Genomic DNA, 20,831 nt, shown 5'->3' on the forward strand with positions numbered 1-20,831 from the left:
GAATGGTAAGCTACAATCAATAAAAGAGACTTTGAGGCCATGGCGCACTTCCTTCTGGCCAGTTAGAACATATGAAGTCTGTTTAATGCGACTTCAAATAGAACACAGCTCTCTGAATCATGGCTTCCTTCTCAAACGTAAGAACCGCCTACTTAGGATACATGTGGTGTGCTGATTAGAGTTCGCCACATTTTAACCGATTGTATTTTATATAACGACGAGAGGGTATAAGGTGGTATACCGGCAGACCTCCGTTCAGTTTTATGTGATAATGAGCTAAATTTGGCCATTGTTGTACGATTTTGTGTTCTGTCTTCCATTCTACCTAAGCTCTTAGGTCCAAGTTTTTAGTATGTTTGAGGATGATTGGCTAATCCAGTTATTATCTTCATGAACAGCCCATCTTCCTTTCTGGCCTTACCTCTTAGTGGCTGTTCAAATCTGATATCAATATTTTTCATTGTCTATCTTGACACTCTTGCTCCATTGCACCATTCAGAAGAATCATGATTGTTCTTGTAATAAAGAGTGCAAGGGAGTGTATGTGACCTTATGTTGTATTTTAGGTTATCCTCATGTTGTGTACACTATCCACATTGGATTCACACAATCGACGTACAGGCGCTGATGACAGCAATGTTGAGCGCCCTAAGGAAGCAACAACAACAACCAAGCCAAATGACTGCTGCATAAGTGCCAGTGGTGCACAAAAGCGTTACTGGCTTGTTCAGTTTGTGAAGCTCTTTCTCTCAAACAAATCATCCAGTTTTTCTGAAAGTGCAATCATTTGTTTTTCTGTACAATTACATCACTTCTACCGATTGCCGTCCTATTCAGATAATTCCTTCATGATGCGTCGTATTTTTTTGTCTTAAGGTGTATTACGAATTGGTTGATACAAAAAAGAAATAGGTCTGATAACATATTATAAGAAATGCTATGCCACTTTATGGTCGATTCACACTTGCCAAAACGAAACAGGATGGAACGGAATGCCAAAACATTCCACAATGCATTTCATATGGTGGCATTCACATAGGTGTCAATGAAACGTAATGGGGAGGCATGGAATGGAACTTAACAGTCAAAAAAGGTTCGCAGGAAGAAATTTTTAACATTCAAATTGGTGGATGGGGATGGGATGGGGAGGGGGGGGGGGGCGGACGACGTCACTATCTTTTAACATCTGAACTTTTGTACAGCACATGTACAGCGTATTAATCATATAAGTGCAGAAACTGTGATCATTGGTACCTTAATATGTATCCACATCAATGCTACAATTTTTTTCTCTATATTTCATAGTACTCCACAAACACGTTACATAATTTACTGTCTGATTTTCCTGCACACCCTGTATATTGCCGCTGCTGAGAGATGATCTATATCAAGCGATTCTCCTCAATAACCAGGGGTCATGTGCTGCACATTAATGGATCGATATTTTGTGTATACTACTTGAAACTATCTGACACTGTCCTACATCAAGCCCCTTTATTTGTGCAGTATCGAACTGCATTTATTGTTTATGATCATGCCTACTGACAGTCCATTTGCAGAGAACCATCCATTAATTTTTTAAGAAAATTTTATTTACTTGTTGAACTACTCAATTTTACTCCACCAGATTTACCATAAGACTTGCATCATGAACAAGAAGAACTACGAAGGGCGTTCAAGAAGTACTGCAACACATTTTTTCTCAGCCAGTTTCAGTTGAAAAGTTGCTGAATTTATTTGAGACATCGCGGAATAGTCCCACTTCATGCCCCACTGACATATTTGTGAGCTTCGACGTGGTTTACCTGTTTACTAGGATTCCATTACCTGTGTCTCTGGAACTCATCGGCCGGGAATTTGATGAGAAAACCACCGATCTGTTCAGACATGTTCTAACGTCAACATATTTCCTATTTGACGGTGACTACTACGAGCAGACCGAAGGTGTTGCTATGGGGAGTCCTCTCTCTCCCGTCCTCGCTAACATGTATATAGAACATTTCGAGGAAGAAGCCTTGGAGTCAGTGCAGCTAAAACCTACCTGTTTCTTCAGATACGTGGACGCCACGTTTGTTATTTGGCTACATGGAAGAGACAACCCGACTGAATTTCTCGCACATCTGAATTCAAGACAAGAGAATATCAAGTTCACCATGGAGGTAGAGTCGCATGGGATGCTCCCCTTCTTGGATGTTCTCGTCAACAGACGAGATGACAGCAGGTTGGGGCACAGCGTGTATAGGAAGCGACTTATACCTACACCCGTATAGCTGCCACCACCCTGCCCAGAAGAACGGCGTGCTAAAAACTCTTGTACACAGAGCTCGCGCCCTCTCTGACAAGGACAGTCACCAACAAGAATTGGCCCATCTGAAGTTCGTGTTTCTGAGGTTTTAAGGAAAGGCAAATCCAGGATGCTCTACGTCCGACACTCGCAACACAACCGGCGGAAAGTAATGAAAAACCCGATGGAAACACAGTGATGGCATTCATTCCGTTTTGTGGGGCCTTATCGGGAAAATTGGACGCATTTTACGCAAATATCAAGTAAAAACCGTCTTCTTCCCTCCAACTAAAATCAGAGCACTTATTCGCAGTGTTAAGGACGACCTTGGTTTAAGTAAATCGGGGGTTTACAAAATACCGTGCCAATGAGGTAAGGCATAAATAGGTCAGACAATTTGTACCATTGGAGACCGATGCCGTGAACACCAACGACACACGACATTGCAACAGCCTAATAAGTCTGCAATCGCCGAGCGTCGCCTGTCAGAACTTCATGGCATGGATTATGACAAGACCAAGGTCCTAACTCAGACTTCGAAATATTGGGACTGTATCATCAAAGAAGCTATAGAGATCAGAGTAAGAAAACTTGAAGTGAATCGTGACAGCGGCTATTCCCTTAACCGAGCTTGAGAATCAGCCATTAACCGGATTAAGGAGAAGATAGAAATATCCCAGAATATATTGACTTCGAGAGTAGGGGGAGGAACCTCCGAAACGCCGCCGGCAAACCGCCCTGGGCGCGGACAGACGAGGGAACACCCAGACGCTGGACCACTAGCCGGGCGTCGAACCGCGGCTGAGAGAGTGCCTGCGGCGCGGAGCGACAGAGGGAGGGGGAGTGGGAATCGGATATATATCTCACGCCTGCCGTCACTTGGCAGTACATCAGCACACCTGATGATGGCAACAAGGTCGATTGCCGAAATATTGTGTCTTTTGTATACTCACACCAGGCTGTTCACACGAGGTTTATTTTGTCATGAAGTACGCCTGGAGAAATTGAAAAATCGCATGCATTATTTAATGAAAATAGCCACGGGTGTACTGCCGGTATACAGTGTCCAACGGGCACAATATTTCGGCGATGATACATGTCGCCATCATCAGGTGAACTGACGGACTGAGCTCCTGTGAACGTGCCAGCACGGAGATCCGTACGCTATGGCTGCTCAGAGGGAACTGGGTTCGGTCGCGGCGGCGGCCGATTTAAATACCCTCCACCCGCGGCGCGCTCCTTCCGCCGTCTGCACCCCACGCCACGGTCGCGCGGTGGAACAGATTGCGACGGCGTCTGAGATGACGTCTGAGATGGATGAAATTACGAGGGAGGAGGTAGGCACTGCGTTTATTCCACATACAGGCGCACTTTCGGGGAAAATCGCCCGCATTTTGAAGAAACACCGGGTTGGAACTGTGTTTTGTCCCCCGAATAAAACTCGTGCACTGCTAAGGAGCGCCAAAGATGACCTCGGTTTGAGGAAGGCCGGCGCGTACCAGATTCCGTGTCAATGTGGCAAGTCGTATATTGGTCAGACGATGCGTACCGTCGAGGATCGATGCCGTGAACACCAGACAGAACACTCGACTGATGTATCCGAGCAAGTCGGTGATCACTGAACATTGTTTGTCGGAAAATCACGCTATGGAGTATGAACGCACGAGGATTCTGGTACAGACGTTGAGATACTGGGACAGCGTTGTTAGCGAGGCCATCGAAATTCGCACCAATGGCGACCTCATAAACCGTGACTGTGGCTATTATCTTAGCAAGGCTTGGGAACCAGCGATTGGGTTAATCAAGAGTAAATCGAGCAAACATATAGTTCTGACGACCACGGCGGACAGAGCCGTCACACCGACGTCATCTCAGACGCCGTCGCAATCTGCTCCACCGCGCGACCGTGGCGCGGGGCGCGGACGGCGGATGGAGCGCGCCGCGGGCGGAGGGTATTTAAATCGGCCGCCGCCGCGACCGAACCCAGTTCCCTCTGAGCAGCCATAGCGTACGGATCTCCGTGCCGGCACGTTCACAGGAGCTCAGTCCGTTCAGTTCACCTGATGATGGCGAGATGCATGATCGCCGATATATTGTGCCCGTTCGACACTGTAGACCGGCAGTACACCCGTGGATATTTTGATTATCAAATACGCCAGGAGAAACTCAAGAATCACAACATGCATTATTTGTTTACAATTCCATTGTTTGCCCTTAGTAATATGGCAGGGGGAGGGGGAGGCTGGGGCATTCAATGCAATTTTGCAACCTTGTTGCGATGATGACAGGCGTCTTGCCCAACGCTAGCTGCCAGGTCTCAGTAGATATTCTGCGGTCTCCTATGAATATATGCGGTGCTCTGGTTTTCCGCCAGCAGAAGCCGAATGACAGCTATCTTCCCGGAATGATCTCCGTTACATATGAAACGTCCCCTTAGAAAAATTAGTGAATGACTGTGCTGGTAAACCCTTACGTTATTTGATTTTCAAAGAGCTGAGCAAAACTGAACGTGTTCAGACATTTCTCTCTTTACTTATTCTGATCATCAATAACCTGACACACAATATTTTTAGCGCAACGCAGTCTGACTTTTAATAATCCCTACAAAAGAATGGCCCTGACTAACAATAACCTATACCTTTCATGAATCACTTACCTCACAAAAATCTTCGTTACACGAACTACTGCAATACAGCGAGCGCCACTACTGCCAGCTAAATAAAAGATTCTAACTACTGAAGACACTAACTACTGATAGGCATACTTAGCAAATGAAAGATTTTGCTAGAGAACAAACTATGTATTTACCTTAATAGTGTTCAAAAGTCATAATATATATATATATCAGTTCATGATATCCAGTCTTACAAATTTACTCTCTCTTATGGACACACGTCCAGATCATCCGCTCTCAAAACTGCGCCATCTCACTCCCCACATCCACCACTGCTGGCGGCTCACCTCCAACCGCGCAACGCTATGCGCTGTTCACATCCAACTGCCCAACACTACAATAGCGACTATTTCAACAATGCCAACCAACCACAGACTGCACACAGCACAGTAGCGCTACGTGGTGTTACCAACATAAAAACCTAAACAGCCTACTTACACATACACCAATTTGAAAGCTATATATAGTGCTGCTAAAGTTGGCCAAGAAAAAAATGTGTTGCATTACTTACTGAGCGCCCTTCATAGAAAGGTATATTCTGGCTGCCAGGCTTTACTGATAACTGGAGTTCTGGAGGTAATTCTCCCTGCATTTTACTCAAACCCTTCAGATATTGCCCGAGTGACAATGAGACCGAATTCAATCGCCTATGTAAGGCTTGATGAACAGTTTCTTGCAATTTCGTCAGCTCCACTCTAGTGTCCCAAATCATACCCCTACAGCCTGCAACAGTCTTATTAGTGTTATTCTTACATCTAGTACTTGCATCAGTTCTTGCACTGCCCCTAAATCTCAGTTCAGAGAGTTGGTTGGTTGGTTGGTTGGTTTGGGGAAGGAGACCAGACAGCGTGGTCATCGGTCTCATCGGATTAGGGAAGGATTGGGAAGGAAGTCGGCCGTGCCCTTTCAGAGGAACCATCCCGGCATTTGCCTGGAGTGATTTAGGGAAATCACGGAAAACCTAAATCAGGATGGCCGGACGCGGGATTGAACCGTCGTCCTCCCGAATGCGAGTCCAGTGTCTAACCACTGCGCCACCCCGCTCGGTGTTCAGAGAGTTAGCTAATGTTATGGCATATTCTTGTTAGCTGCCAAAGCATGTATTTGTTGTTCAACAAACCATTCTTCAAGTTCATGAGGTGCGTGAAATGCCAGTCCATATTTGCCCTATTCCTTCTGTCAACTCCCTTGTGGCTTCTGCTGCTCTGTGCAGCTCATTTACCTTGCCCACATCCACTGTCCCAAATATCGTCGTAAGTATAGTGCTTCCGGCATCTGTCCATACCCTTTTCACACTTTATGCCTCACGTGGCACCACTCTCCTTACTTCCCACATCTACTCCTTCAATCGCGCGTATGCCATAAGCAACTTATTATGTTCTTCCGATATCTCCCTGAATACACCCGCACTACTTACTTGTTGCTGCAACGCTGTAAACACTGAACCATGGCGACTCGTTTTTAGTTGGTTCATAACTGCTTACGTACCTTTTGTTCACTGCTGCAGTGTGAGTCTAGGTGCCACTCCAGGGCCGGGAGCAAGATAAGCGAGAGAGAGCTGGCATAGCGGCAGTGAGGTGAATGCACCGAGCTTGGCAAGAACATTTACGACTAAGTGTGCACTATCGGGCGGGCTACATATCGATGGTAGCTCTGTCTGCCAGTATTTTGAATCGCTCACTATCCTGGTTATTGTGCCACATTTTGGTTGCATGTTGGCCAATGGGTGGGACTGGTTTTGGGAGCCTCCCATTTGTCCACTGAAGTCATATTTAGGGACAACGAAGCCGATCTTCTGGAAGCAAATGCTGCTCCGAACTCTGGATCTAATTGCTTTCTTCTGCATCTCTATTGCCAGCATGGCTGAGGGCTGGCTTGGGTTTGTGTTTTAAATGACTGCATTCACCTGCTTTGGTTCCGACTATGTGTAACGCGTCAATGTTTAAGTTTGCACGTGAGCGATTTGTTTTAAATTTATGTATTTATCTGTACTGAAAACAGATGGAAATCTTGGTGTGTTCTAGTATTGCTAACATGCACCGCTAAGTTTAAACTATGGTTACGTAACTGTGTCGTTGTTCTGCTGAGTGTGCATAACCTGTTGTGTATAACCTGTTATTTAACAGGTTATGCACACTCAGCGGAACTCTTCGGCTCACTGCTGTAACTGTGGTAAACTGTAAGCTATTGAAGCTTATATCACCTTGTTTTACTTAAGTTCTGGAATTTTACATGTAGCATGCTGCTCAGTAATGCAGGTCTTGGTCATGTGAATTTTTGACCTAGCTAATATTTTATTACAAATTATGTATTCAAGCTTTTAGTAAACTTCTTGTGCTATCTGGTCATCGGGTTTCAAGGTAATACGGCCCAGGCATTTCAGACAATTGCTTAAATTTGTTTCAGCCCCAAGTGTAGTGGCCTGTTACAAGATTTGGCTGAAGAAAATTTGATATTCATACTGTAGTTCAAATTTGACCAACCCCTCTGTGCAGTTAACGCGAGTTTTTCCTCTTGTACATCGAATAATAAATTCTTGTGTCCTAGATCTGCCTTCCATCCTAGTTGTTAATGTATTTACTTGCGTGAGACTACCTTGGTTGCGTCAATCAACCACACTTAGCTCGCTGAGAGGGTCGTGCTGGCCAGCCCGCGGAAGTGTGGTCCGGAAGGAACACCTAGACACTGGGCGACACTCCTTGTTGTGTGTAACCATTCCAGCGGGAGTCCGTCTGTGTACTGTGCCCGTTGCAACTAGTCCACACAACTTACCGTCAAGGTTAAGCTGTTGTTAATTGTTATTGGAAACTGGTCTTGGGCCATCAATATTTCGTGTAATAACTGTAACTTATTTGTTTTTCATGTTCCAACAAGTTTCTTACCGTACTGTTTGGTGTTTTCGTAAATCGTCTGTTACTGTGTTGATTAGTTGTTTTACAGGTCTAGTCTTCCCTCAATTATGTATTGTCCTGTTATTTCTCTAAGGCAATGTTACTGATGAAGTTTTAATTGTAATTTTGATCAAGTTAATTTTCTTAAAGAGCGCAATTTTTTATTCAACCAGTTGTGCTCAAGGGGCAGATTCACTGTGGTAAATGAATTTGATTTGTTTTGCGAATGAAAAGAAATTTTAGTGTACAATTTTATTCTGAGCATTAGCCAACGTTTGAACCACTGCTTTGATGTTATTAATCAGAGACACATTGTATCAACGATCTTACTGCTGTGGTCACCAGTTACCATCAGATCATCGAAGTTAAGTGCTGTCGAGCTCAGCCAGCACTTGGATGGATAACTGTCAAGGTCTGCCGAGCGCTATTGGCAAACAGGGTGCACCCAGCCCTTGTGAGACCAACTGAGAAGCTACTTGACTGAGAAGTAGCGCCTCCGCTCACGAAAACTGAAAAAGGCCGGGAGAGCGACATGCTGAGCACATACCCTTCCATATCCGCATCCAGTGGTGCCTATCGTCTGAGGACGACATGGCTATCGTTCGGTAACGTTGGGCCTTCTTAGGCAGTTCAAACGGAGCTAAGAGTCACACTGGGAAGTCTTGAGAGTGGTACTTTATTCTGGATTAATTGATGACTTAAAGCAACCTTCTTTTAATTTGTTAATTCTTTTGTTAAATTGTTTTTTTTTTCTGAATGGTTACGATAAATACATATTTGTGTTTGAAATTAAACCCTGACTTGTTGAACAACTTTGCGTCAAGACCTTCCATGTGAGTGTTTTCCTAGAAATTTGTTCATTTTAGTTCCTCCAACCTGCTTATCTCATTCCTTAGCTTCCATACATTGAACACCAAACTTTGCATTTTTGGTTGGACAATATAGCATCCTACTGCCTCGAAAGCGAAACTCCTCTGTCTCCCTACTCCATCGCAGGCAAAGAGGTACAGCACTGCCTAAAGTAACATCCTCGCTTACACTGAACAGGGACACGAGGACAGAGACCCCATCATCTCCCCTCTCCTCAAAAGCATGCTGTCTCTTTCAAAGACATCGTTCATGCAATTACTACATATTATAATTCCTACCCTAACGTACACATGTAACCTAATCCAGAACTATCCTAACAATATATAAAATACACAAAACGAAATAACCAGAATAGCAAGAATCATAACAAAGCATAATACACATTAACTTCTTACTTGACCTTCATGATGTATGAGATAAATGGACCTCCTCGCTGTCGTTCATTCTTTCGTTCCTTCTTTGTGGCTTTCCTCCTTGGTTCGATTAATATTCTCTAGGAGTCTTCCCAATTACATAGACATGTTTATTAAAAATGCCAGTGACACTACTAAACACTGTGAGAAGTATATCATCAAACTCTTCTGCATTTTTTGTTTACATTCTACTGATTATTTTTGCCGCTTCCCTTTAATCTGTAGGGAAAAAAGAATAACCATTCTGTTGCATTTACATTACTGTCTACCATTTTTCATTTTGAAGAATTTTGTCCGATGGAAATGTTCACTACAGTGCCGTTGTGCTCATTGAAACGGAATTGACTTCATGTAGGCCTGACAAATATTTTCGTTCTGTTTTAAGTACTATGTTTCCATTGTTTGGTCTACTTAACTTCTTTTATATATGCGTTTATGAAAATCCAGACAGTATTCGCTGCATTGTGTGAACTTTCAAATGCTTCCTTGTAGTGCATGAATTTAGTTTCTCTTGACAATATGTTGTTGTCCATTCTTCGAACTAGCCAAAAACACGCGATCACAGTCTTAATGGCGTTTGTAAATTCACCAGTATCAGGTCGGTTTTACATTACCTAAACTCTTCACACCCCATTTGAAAACTCTTTTACTGTAATGATTCTTTCCGTTTTGTTGCATGCCTCCATCCTCCATGTACGTCAAAAATCTACTGTCACAAAGTCCACAGCTGTACACTCCGAAATCCAAGTTACCACTTCCACTCAGATCTACAACGTACTCTTTACTACAAGGGTATTAACATTAAAATTAATTTGAGCATACATTTTTCAAACAAATGCTATGGAAGTGATACACAAAATCCTTACATACTTAAGCTCTAAAAATATTATAATTCTGCTTAAATTGCACATACATAAAAATAGGTATTAAAATATATTAATATTACAATAATATTTATTTTCACTGCCAACAGATGACAATTAGTGCTTGAATGAGACTGGAGACAGCCAAGCTGCTTTGGCCACCAAGAGATGGCGTTGCACCTTTTGGTATTACAGTGAGGTGTCTGGGGTAGCTTAGTGTAGGCTAGGATCTCTGCTGAAGAAGGATGAGGTGTGCAGCCGATGAAAGTCCAAAAATGGCTCTGAGCACTATGGGACTTAACATCTGAGGTCATCAGTCCTCTAGAACTCAGAACTTCTTAAACATAACTAACCTAAGGACATCACACGCATCCATGCCCACGGCAGACTGTAGCGTCTAGAACCGCTTGGCCACTTCGGCCGGCGATGAAAGTCCGATTAGGTTTGCAACAGCTTCTTGGTTGCGGCTTGTTTACAGTCATTGGTTAACAGTGGCAAGTAACGATGGCGGGTGAGGAGAACATCGCTTCGTTTCCCAGTGCATTGGTCCCTGGCTGCTGACCATGTACCGTGCTGCCGCTGCTTCTGCTGCGTTGGCGTATTGTCTCCGTGCTGGAATGCACGTGGTGATGATGGTTACTGCAGGAAGGTCTGGCTGGGTCGCACTCCCATGCCTTGGACGTAGAAGTTCTCTGTTGATCTACATCTACCTCTAAATCTATACGCACATTCCGCAAGCCACCGTATGGTGAGAGGCGGAGACTACCCTGTACCATTTATAGTCATTTCCTTTCCTGTTCCACTCGCAAACAGGGTGAGCCAAAAACGACCATTTATCTGTCTCCGTACAAGCTCTAATTTCTCTTATCTTATCTTCGTGGTCCTTACATAAAATGTACATTAGCGGCAGTAGAACCGTTCAGTAGTCATCTTCAAATGCTCGTTCTCTAAACTCGAAATGAAGTCACCTTTCCGCCAAACATTCCCACTTGAGTTCTCGAAGCATCTCCGTAATACTTGCATATTGTTCAAATCTACTGGTAGCAAATCCAGCAGCCTGACTCTGGACAGCTACGATGACTTCCTTTAGTCCGACGTGGTGTGGATCCCAAACACTCAAGCAGTACTCAGTAATGGATCGTAGTAGTATCCTACATGCCATCTCCTTTACAGATGAACAAAACTTTCCTAAAATTCTCCCAATAAACCGAATTTGAGCATTCGCCGCCGCTACTACAAACTTTACATGCTCGTTCCATTTAATACTGCTTTGCAATGTTATGCTTAGATATTCAGTCTACGTGACTGTCTCAAGCAGCACACTGTTAAGACTCTATTCGAATTTTACACGTGTATTTTTCCTATTCACGTGTATTAACTCACATTTTTCTACATTTGGATCTAGCAGTCACTCATCGCACCAACTACAAATTTTGTCTAAGTCATCTCGTATCCTCCTAGTCACTCAGTGATGGCACTTTCCCCGTGCAGCACATTGTCATCTGCAAACTGTTGCTCCTCTCTCCGGCAGATCGTTCATGTATATAGCAAATAAGAGGCGTCCTATCACACTTCCCTGGTGCAGTCCTCAGTTGAGGGCTGGGATGGCTGGTTCTCGCGTTATACTCCTGAAATGGAGGGAGAGTGCTGGACGACCCAGGTTCCCAAATGCTTAGGCAATGAGCAGGAATGTTTGACCTGACGGAGGTAATGCGGCTGCGTCGTCGGCACAGTCATCAGCAACAAAGGATGGATGTCACATACTGACGAGTCCTTGATGATGCTGGGCTGGTTCAGTTGGATTTAAATGCTGCTTCTCACTGCTAATCATAGGGTAGTGACGACATTTATGTGACACTCTGAACCATTTGGAACATGGCAATGACTGGGATCTGGTGTATTCAGCAGCAAGTTCGATGCAGTAACTTCCCAATTACTCGCCTTCTGTCGTCATATGGAAGGTTGTAACATAGAAGTGGTGGTGGCTGTTCACTGAGCACATGGGTTGATGGCCAGCTCTGGTTAACTCTGACTTGATCTCGTTACTATCTAGGAGCTCCATCTTTGGCTCCAAATTCTAATATAGTTTATCCCTTTACATTACTCCTTCTGTGAAAAAATCCGCCCTCGAATTTTGCTGTAACGTAGACATTGATTATCTACAAGTATTTACACTGCAAATTTTCAACTTCATTCGTGAGGGGACTTTTGTCCTTTACATTATTCTCACAGTTCTCCTATACGATCACGTTAGCTCTTGACTTGGAACAGAGGTCTTCGTTCACTTTGTCGTCTGTCAAATTGCTTCTTGCTGGTGCCGTTGTAACTGGTTTGAACCTGTACATTGAGGGTTGGCTGCGATGGGATTTGGGTTACTTTTCGCTTCAATTGCTGTTACTGCTACAATCATACAGGCAGCTGACACTGAGATTCCTATAAATACTAGTTGTTGCTGATCTTCATTAAGGAACTTTTTTGCATGATCTAAACGATGCTCCATTGCTATGCGGTCATTCTGTGCAGCTAGCATTTAATCCAGGGATGCAATCAGAGTCGGGTTTAGCATGTTATTGAGATAGGTTAGGTTTCCTGTGTGAAAAAATTTCAGGAGGTACATTGGGCACATAAATCAATGTGTGAGTTATACTCGTATTCAGGATGGTAGTTCCTGCTACAGTGATGGGTAATAGGAAGGTTGGTTTGGAAATATCACAGCAGATAATATTGATTAACAACTCCTGACCTTGTAGATCCATTTGCTGTGCGCCACTTTGTCGATCACGCTCGTAACAAGTACAAATAATGACTGTTGTCTTTGCTATATAGTATAACCAGTGTAAACCCACTCTTTGGAAAAAATGCTTATTTGTCCCTCATCACTTTTTTCGAATATTCTGTCGCAGATTTTTTGGAGCGGAATGTGGTCAACTCACATGACCTACTTATTTTGCAGGGCAAGTGATGATGATGATGATGATGTTTGGTTTGTGGGGCGCTCAACTGCGCGGTTATCAGCACCCGTACAAAGTCCCAATCTTTACACAGTCCAATCTCACCACGTCACTAATGATAATGATGATGAAATGATGAAGACAACACAAACACACATTCCCCACGCAGAGATGCAGGACAAGTCGTGACAGGTCTGGAGAAAAGGGTATTGAATTGTCTGTTCATCGCCAAAAGCACTATTCAGTGCATTTTCTACTGTACAAATTTCGGTAGGACTTTCCACACCATGGTACATGCCTGAAGGAAGTAACCTCAAATCTATAACATTAATTAACGGTTTTGGAATAAGAATTTACAAATGGTTGCCCACTTGTTAGTTAGTTAGTTCATTTGAACAATTCTTTTATTGAAATAATTTGGAACGATTCAGTTTAAGGATATGTAAACATGGTTAGTGTTAACATCAAAGAACACATAATTTTTTGTCATACACATGCAACTACAGTTAAAATCTAGGTTAAACTTTCTTACAGTCTGCCAGTGTTTAAACAGAATAAATGTCTTATAACTGTCAAATTCCATTCTCCAGTGCCCCGTTATTGCAATCAAATCTTAGGCTGCACAGATTATCTAACATTATCAGTAGTATAGGCACGGCGACTATGGCACAGCTTGAATCCTTATGGATACACTAACTGACCTTGACCCTGTTCATTGATCTTTTGTTCTAGGTCATCAATCACATCAGTGAACATCTTGAGCTGATGATGTCCAACTTCTCACATACATCCACCATGGAACTTTTCTGTCCAACTCACTACTGTGACAGACTTTCAGATGATAAAATTACTTCCTTCTACACCAAAGAAAAACATGGATTCTTTGTGATATATGCACAATAAAGCTTTCTGGATGTGTGTAGCACCCACTGTTCACAAGCCATGCTGCACTAACTCTGTAAACAGGACAACTGTTGAGCAAGTGTATACACAGGGTTTACACAACATCACAAACCCCTGTCGCTAACTTAGAATCACTGCAGTTACGAAACTGAAGACGCAATTTATGTCCAAGATGAGGCAGAGAAATAGAGTACTTTGCATACATCTTTGTTTGTCTAGAAGAGGGTACTGAAATAGGTTTTCCATCGATGGACGTGATTCATCACACACATGTTGTAAGCCTTCTGCTGACTGTGGTATGGAGAGGTTAACGATTGTATGTAGGTAGCGCTCTAAGGGACACACAGAATACCCAGTTGCATGCGAATTTAACACAAGTTATACCATACAAGTGATGTACCCTAAAAGAATGACGGAAAATGGTTAAATATGTGATAAATGACCTGGTGCAACATCTGCCTCTTTCCAGACTGCGTCATCAGTCTACCTTTAAAACATACCTCGTTACAACCCATCTCAACCAATCACTCCATCTACTTTCTATCATTCTGTAGCGCAGATCCATGTCAACTTACAGGCAGACTATTCTCTTTTCCAGGAAAGCGTTAAAGACAGTAGTCAACTTGCATGTATCCCTATTACCACAATGGACATACGGCTGAATGTTGTTAAAAACCATGTAGCAACTGCGTGTCCACCGATTGCTGATTTTCGCTCAGTATTGTTTCATGTCACCAGTGTTCAGTTATTGGCGAAGCATTGTACTTCGTAGAGGATGTGTGATAGATTCGCTGTGATCAGCAGGCTTATAAAGTATCTGTTGGGATGTAAAGTTACTGTGGTCAGTGTTCCGACATGTGCAAGGAAAATGTCTATGTGCAGTCGTAAGGGAGGTATGGATTTGATGAGGAAAGTTTCAATTTCAGCGCATCGATAGCCATAAGGCGAACGAAAGATTTTACGCGGAAAGTTATATCCAATCATAAGGAGGATATAGATATTGATATTTCAACGTGAGACTCGTCCCGTAGCTACAGCCGTCAGGAGCAGGTATCTCCAATACTTCGCACATTGTCGAATGTCACCAAATTGGGGCTGCAATTGTCATATTTTATTGTAATTACGGTGATAAATGTGTGGCTGGTTTCCTAGGACGACTGTGATGGCTGTTCCAATGAGTGGCGGGGGTAGTTGGTGACTGGAATGAATTGACATTTCTGGGTTAAGGCTGTTGCGAGCAGTGGATGCAAAGAAAAGTTCTGGCCAGCCAGCTAGTCAGTTCTTGCATACAGCATGCCGGACAAGTCCCAGTACCAGCCCTTGAAGAGCTCTGTGGATAGCTGAATTGTGAACTAATACTCATTAATCATTGGGCTGTCTTCGCGATTACGTGTGTTGCCTGTATTTTCGTAAAAAATTGAACGAGTCAATATTTATCACCGCCAGGTGTCAGCGCTGGACATATTGATAATATCTGAGTTCCTACCAGTCCAGTCATCCCTGGATGCCCTTCATGGCTGGGTTGGTGCACTTTGGCAGACGTGCGCGTCCACGACTGTGGCTGCGGTCACGGCAGCAGTTTCCTCTAGCCTCTGAGCTTTGGTACTGGTGGTGTATGAGGGGACAGGCATGCTGCGTATGGACATTTAGGGGGTGAGCGCACGGGATGTGCAAACGTTTCAGTGATCTCTGACATCTAGCCACGACAACCTACTACAGACTGGATCGTCATTTAAGTGTGTCGTGTTTACTGGCTTCTTAATACGTTTCAGTGGACTCCATCTTGCAGTGGTATTTGTTATTGTCTCTATCCTATCATGAAGTAGGTCCTTCCTTCTACTTCCGAATGTAGCAGAGAGAACCAACTCAGGAATTCTATAGCGCTTTAAAAACCCAATCGAAACAGCAAATTCCCGATTGAACAATTTATTGTTTCCGACGGTGGGATGGGCATCTGTCCAGCCCGTGCCACAAATTGTTTAAGGACATAGCATGCAATCAAACTGAAATTTGAAATTTTCAGCTAACTCCAGCGTAATTAACTTCCTACAAATGACCCAATTGTACCAGTATTAATCAATAGGAGGTAAGGGGAAAAAATCCAGAAGGGAGAAGAATAGCATTTGGAAAGCAGGCAGTTGCAGGATTGAATCCCACCAAATATACCAGTCCTTGTACCCATACATAGGATGCAAGGAAAAACGGGCCATACACAAAGCGTGATTTAATTCATTAGTCAATCAGTTTGATTGAGTGAGGGGTTGGGTTGTATGAATAAAAACGAGAACATTCTCCAGAGTTGATACTCAGAGCAAAAGAACATTCTCAAAGAAAGTTCTCAGTTTCGTATGAATAAAAACTAGGAAGCATAATCACTGACCCTGGAGTACTTTCTCTCTACCTCCCCTCCTTACTGAGTAAGTTCTTAGCAAAGAGATTAAAATCCAACATCTTTGGTTCTCAGTTTGTTTCGTTTTCGTGTGTTTTGTGATACAGAAAGTTTTTCTCCAGTTATTTCAGTGCCGAAATGGAAGACTCAGAATTAGCCTTTGTCAACATTATTAAAGATTACCCCGCAATCATCAGTAAATCGCAAACTCCGGCCGCAAAGAGAGAGAAGGCGGATTGTATTAAAGAAATACAACACCGTTATATGGTTAGTTTCGGGAAAGAAATTACGGACGGGCATGTAATGAAGAAAGTGCACAACATGAAATCCCGTATCAAGGCCAAGACGCATGTTAATAAGACGGGAGACATTAAGATTTCCCTGAAAAATTGGGAGCAGACATTTTTAAAGTTTATGGACGGAGATGACTGCAACCCAACTATCCCCAGAGTTCCTGGTAAGTCCCATACTTTTCGATTTTTTTATTACGTGCTTAATGCTTTGAAATTGTGATTCAGAAAAATACGTATTTTTAACATGTGAAAACGAAACAATGTTTGGTAAATTTCGTCTACTATATCACCACTTTTCAGTAAAAGTATCACAGTGTACTATGCATGAAATTGGGCGAACCCCTCCCACATTTCTGCGTAAACCTGTTTGGTATATTTACTAACTAGAAACTGAATCCTGACACACTACTATTACTTTTTTAAAAATTATTATTAGGAGCTTGTGCAGTAGGTGGTGGTACCACCTCTGTCATCACTTCACCACGGAATTCGGAAGTAGCTGACACAGACTGCACGTTGTAGCAGCCGACCATACGAGTATGGATCTCATGGGCCCCGAAGTCGTCATACCTTCTCAATCGCCTGCTTCGGGGCATGAGAGAGTGTCTAAACGTCGGAGATTAAGTGTGGAAACAGATGAGACACTTAATTTGTCTACTTCAGAGCTGCAAAGGCTGGTGCTATTGTACCAATTGGACGTATTGAAACGAAAGCAGCAGAAATTGATGCGTGATGAAGATAAACAATAAAACAAATTGTGTAGTGTCTTATTTACGTACCGAATTTTTTTAATAAAAACATCTTTCTTAAGTGAATGTTCATTTACATTCCTCATTTACCAAATTCCATATCCTCTTACAAAAATTATTCAGTACAAATTTCTTTTCAATGAAACAATAAGAGTAATATAATCCAATTTGAAATGTTAAAAAAGTGTATGCACTTATATTCTTGTGTCTGGCCAGTATCTTCACCACATACTTGAAACAATTTCTGATGAAGTAAAGCAAAAAGAGTAACTTGTTTGTATTTTAAATGCTGCAGGTTAGACAGTTGTGCACTTATTTACTGTAGCACCTGGCAAATATCTTCACCACATCCTTTAAACAATTTCTCGTAAAGTAAAGCAAAAAGAGTAACTTGTTTCTATTTTAAATACTGCAGGTTAGACGGTTGAGCACTTATTCACTGTAGCACCTGGCAAATACCTTCAGCACATCCTTGGAACATTTTTGGTAAAGTAAAATAAAAACTTGTGCCATCAATCTGCTGAAGTTACAGTACAGAAATTACATTAAGGTTCCAGCAGTTCATGTTAACCTGTTGTGTCCAAAGCTATTTACAGTAGTATCTGAAAATTCTGTTCCAGTTTGAATAGTTACATGTTAAACAATTTTTGTTGAAAGTAAAATCGATGATAGAGAATGAAAAAAAAACACTAAACAGCATTTTATTTTGTAACATCAGAGCACTGTGCTTTATTTTCATGAGGGAATAATTATTGTAATTACAAAAAATATACAAATTGGGTTTAATTATTCAATGTTTGGACAGACTCCCATACATTACAGTTGTCGTATTACATTTACAATTTCCCGTCTTCTATTTGTTCCACGTACACGTACGTTTGCTGCTTCGTCTTCTCCCAGTACTGGAAGATTGTTGTCGTCATCACCAGGTGCTTCAAAATCCTCATCCCCTACATGTTTTGCTACGTTGTGCAAAACAAAACAGGCTATTATCACACTGGGGATTTTTGTTTGGGCAAGCCTTATTTTATTTTGCAGAATTGGGAAACGCCTTTTCACTTGTTCAAAGCACCGTTCGATTATCACCCTTTCCTTAGAGTGAAGTCTGTTGTGTGCCCTCTCATCAGGTGCTTCGGGATTTTGAAATGGTGTCATTAACCACGGTGCAATGCCATATCCTTCGTCTCCTAAAATTAGGGCGTTGCACTGGTTCTCACGCAATGTACGATACACATGGGAGTTTCTCCATATCCTAGCGTCATGTACAGACCCTGTCCATGAAGCATCAACACTCGTAAACATTTCACTGTTGTCACACGTCAGCTGCACATTTATAGATGGAAAGCCCTTTCGATTAACGTATTCGTCTCCATGTGAAGAAGGCTTCATTGTAGGTATGTGAGTGCAGTCTAGGGCCCCTACCGCGCATGGAAACTTGTATCTCGATTGCCATTTAACTTTCGCTGTTTCTAGTTGGTTAATATTTCTCGGAAATCTGATCCACAATGGTGCTTTCCTCTTGACCTGTTGTAGAACATACGAAAATGTTAGTGATACTGTAGTCTGGTGTACTCCCAAATCTTCTCCTACACCTATCTGAAAGCCTGGATCCGCTAAATAGCGCAAAAATATTTTCATTTTGCATTCATTGGAAAGGGCGCCTCCTCTTCTTTCGTGATTTTCCGGAAGAAAGTGATTCGCCAGCCAATTAATGTTTGACTGTTAAATCTATACAAACTTCTACGGTTCCTTTCTTCTGTGTTCCTGCGTACTACATATATCTTTTTTTGCCTTTCAAGAAACATAAATTCCGCCATTTTCGCTAAAAACACTCGGTAACGCTTAATCACAACACAACTCACTCAGCTCGAAGTATGCTACGGAGCTCACTCACAAAAACAGAGAATGTTCTCCGCTTGTGAGAAACTTCTTTGGCTTTATTCATACGAAATCGGAGAATATTCTTTGCTTTGAGCAACTTCACCCACCCTTCAACCCACACTGAGAACATAACTCGGGTGAAGTATATTCTCAGACTCGCTTCGTTCTTGCCAACCAGAGAACTTTCTCCGAACATCTGAGTATAAAGTATATTCTCTGTTTTATTCATACGACTCAATATTTCCAAGATATCCACAACCGGGGGTTTACCAGGTATCCACCACTTTGTTCAGGACAAAGGTAGTGTTGGTGTGACACATGACAGATGCTACCAACTTCTTTGCGAATGTCTTTGTTCCAGAAGTCTGAGAACAAAGGGATGTACCGACTACGAACGCCAGATCTGCATGAGAGGTGAGGGGAGGGGGGGCAAGGGAGGGGGAGGGAAGGGAAGAGGGTCGGGAGGATATCTTGGTCTGCGTGTGTTTGCATACATTGGTTCACACTAACAAGAAACAACTACTTGGGATTCAGAGAAGGAGAGAGAGAGAGAAAGAGGGGGAGGGGGAGAGAGAGAGAGAGAGAGAGGGAGAGCATGTGTTTCGAATGGAATTTCTCAGGTATCAGTATCAAAGGGTTGCCGTGACCTGAAGCTTTGTTCTCAGATTAACGCAATTTCTGGTCTGCGTGCCGCAAGATACGGCGCTTTGTGTGTAACATGCGAGGCGATTGGCGGTGAGGCAGCCGACACCAGTCGCGGGCCCGAGCAGGCGTAATGTGTGTGGTCTTTCTTCTGACCTGCGTGTGCGGGAGTACAGGAAGCGGTCGGCACGTCTGCCTTGCAGTAGGTGTGAAGATGGTATCGAAAGATCTTTAATGGAGTAATTACAGATGCTCAGTATTTCATGAAGGTATTCCTTGGGCGATCGGAAAAAGAGCGATCTATTGAATTACTTCTTTTGGATATATTTTACAAGATCTGCAGCTTCCCAAGCAGCAGAGAATGATCAACTTTTCCAATCAAATAAAAGAGGGATTCAACCTCTGTGAACTGAACGTTAGAAATAAACAATATATCCTTTAATCATACAATGAAGGCTTTCACGACAGGATGGTACTGTTGTTGATAATTCTTCCGGGTTATAAGGCCATGGTCCATGGAATTCTTCAATTCCTAATGTTTCGTCCAATACTACGTTGGATATCTTGAGAGGTATGGCTGGACTCAGGAATTGAAGAATTCCATTAACCACGGCCTTATAACCCGGAAGAATTATCAACAACAATATATCCTTTGCTATGCAATTGAATCCCCTGTCGCGAGATCCTTCCCCTCCAACACAGACTGATTCCTTTTGCCACCAATTTTCAGACAGAGGAGAGGAGTGGGAGGATTGGGGCATTTCCCAAAGAGAGGGGATAATTAATTGATTGCTTTAATTAATTTGTCGATTACTGTGATATCAAAAGTTTGCTTGGCAAGGAGGAGAGGAGAGGTATGGGAGAGATGGAGGGGCAGGGGGAGGTGTGGTGGGCTTCTCAGAAGGACGGATTATCCCCAGGGGGTCATAAATCAACCACCAGCGGGTCATTAATCAATTAACAGAACAATAGGTTAAGAGGAGAGGGTCATAAATAAATGAAGTCTGCCCCTGAATGTAAGCAACCTA

The 20,831-nt window shown here is 42.8% G+C and overlaps 1 protein-coding gene across 1 annotated transcript; it reads right to left on the reverse strand.

The window, feature by feature from the left end:
* Window positions 1–18,096: 18,096 nt before the first annotated feature.
* LOC124798908 (putative nuclease HARBI1) lies at window positions 18,097–18,669 on the reverse strand. Its single transcript, XM_047262439.1, has one exon. The coding sequence runs from the start codon at window positions 18,667–18,669 to the stop codon at window positions 18,097–18,099; it is 573 nt and encodes a 190-aa protein (XP_047118395.1).
* Window positions 18,670–20,831: the final 2,162 nt, after the last annotated feature.

This window comes from Schistocerca piceifrons, chromosome 5, assembly GCF_021461385.2.
Source record: "Schistocerca piceifrons isolate TAMUIC-IGC-003096 chromosome 5, iqSchPice1.1, whole genome shotgun sequence".
Taxonomy (NCBI): Eukaryota; Metazoa; Arthropoda; class Insecta; order Orthoptera; family Acrididae; genus Schistocerca; species Schistocerca piceifrons.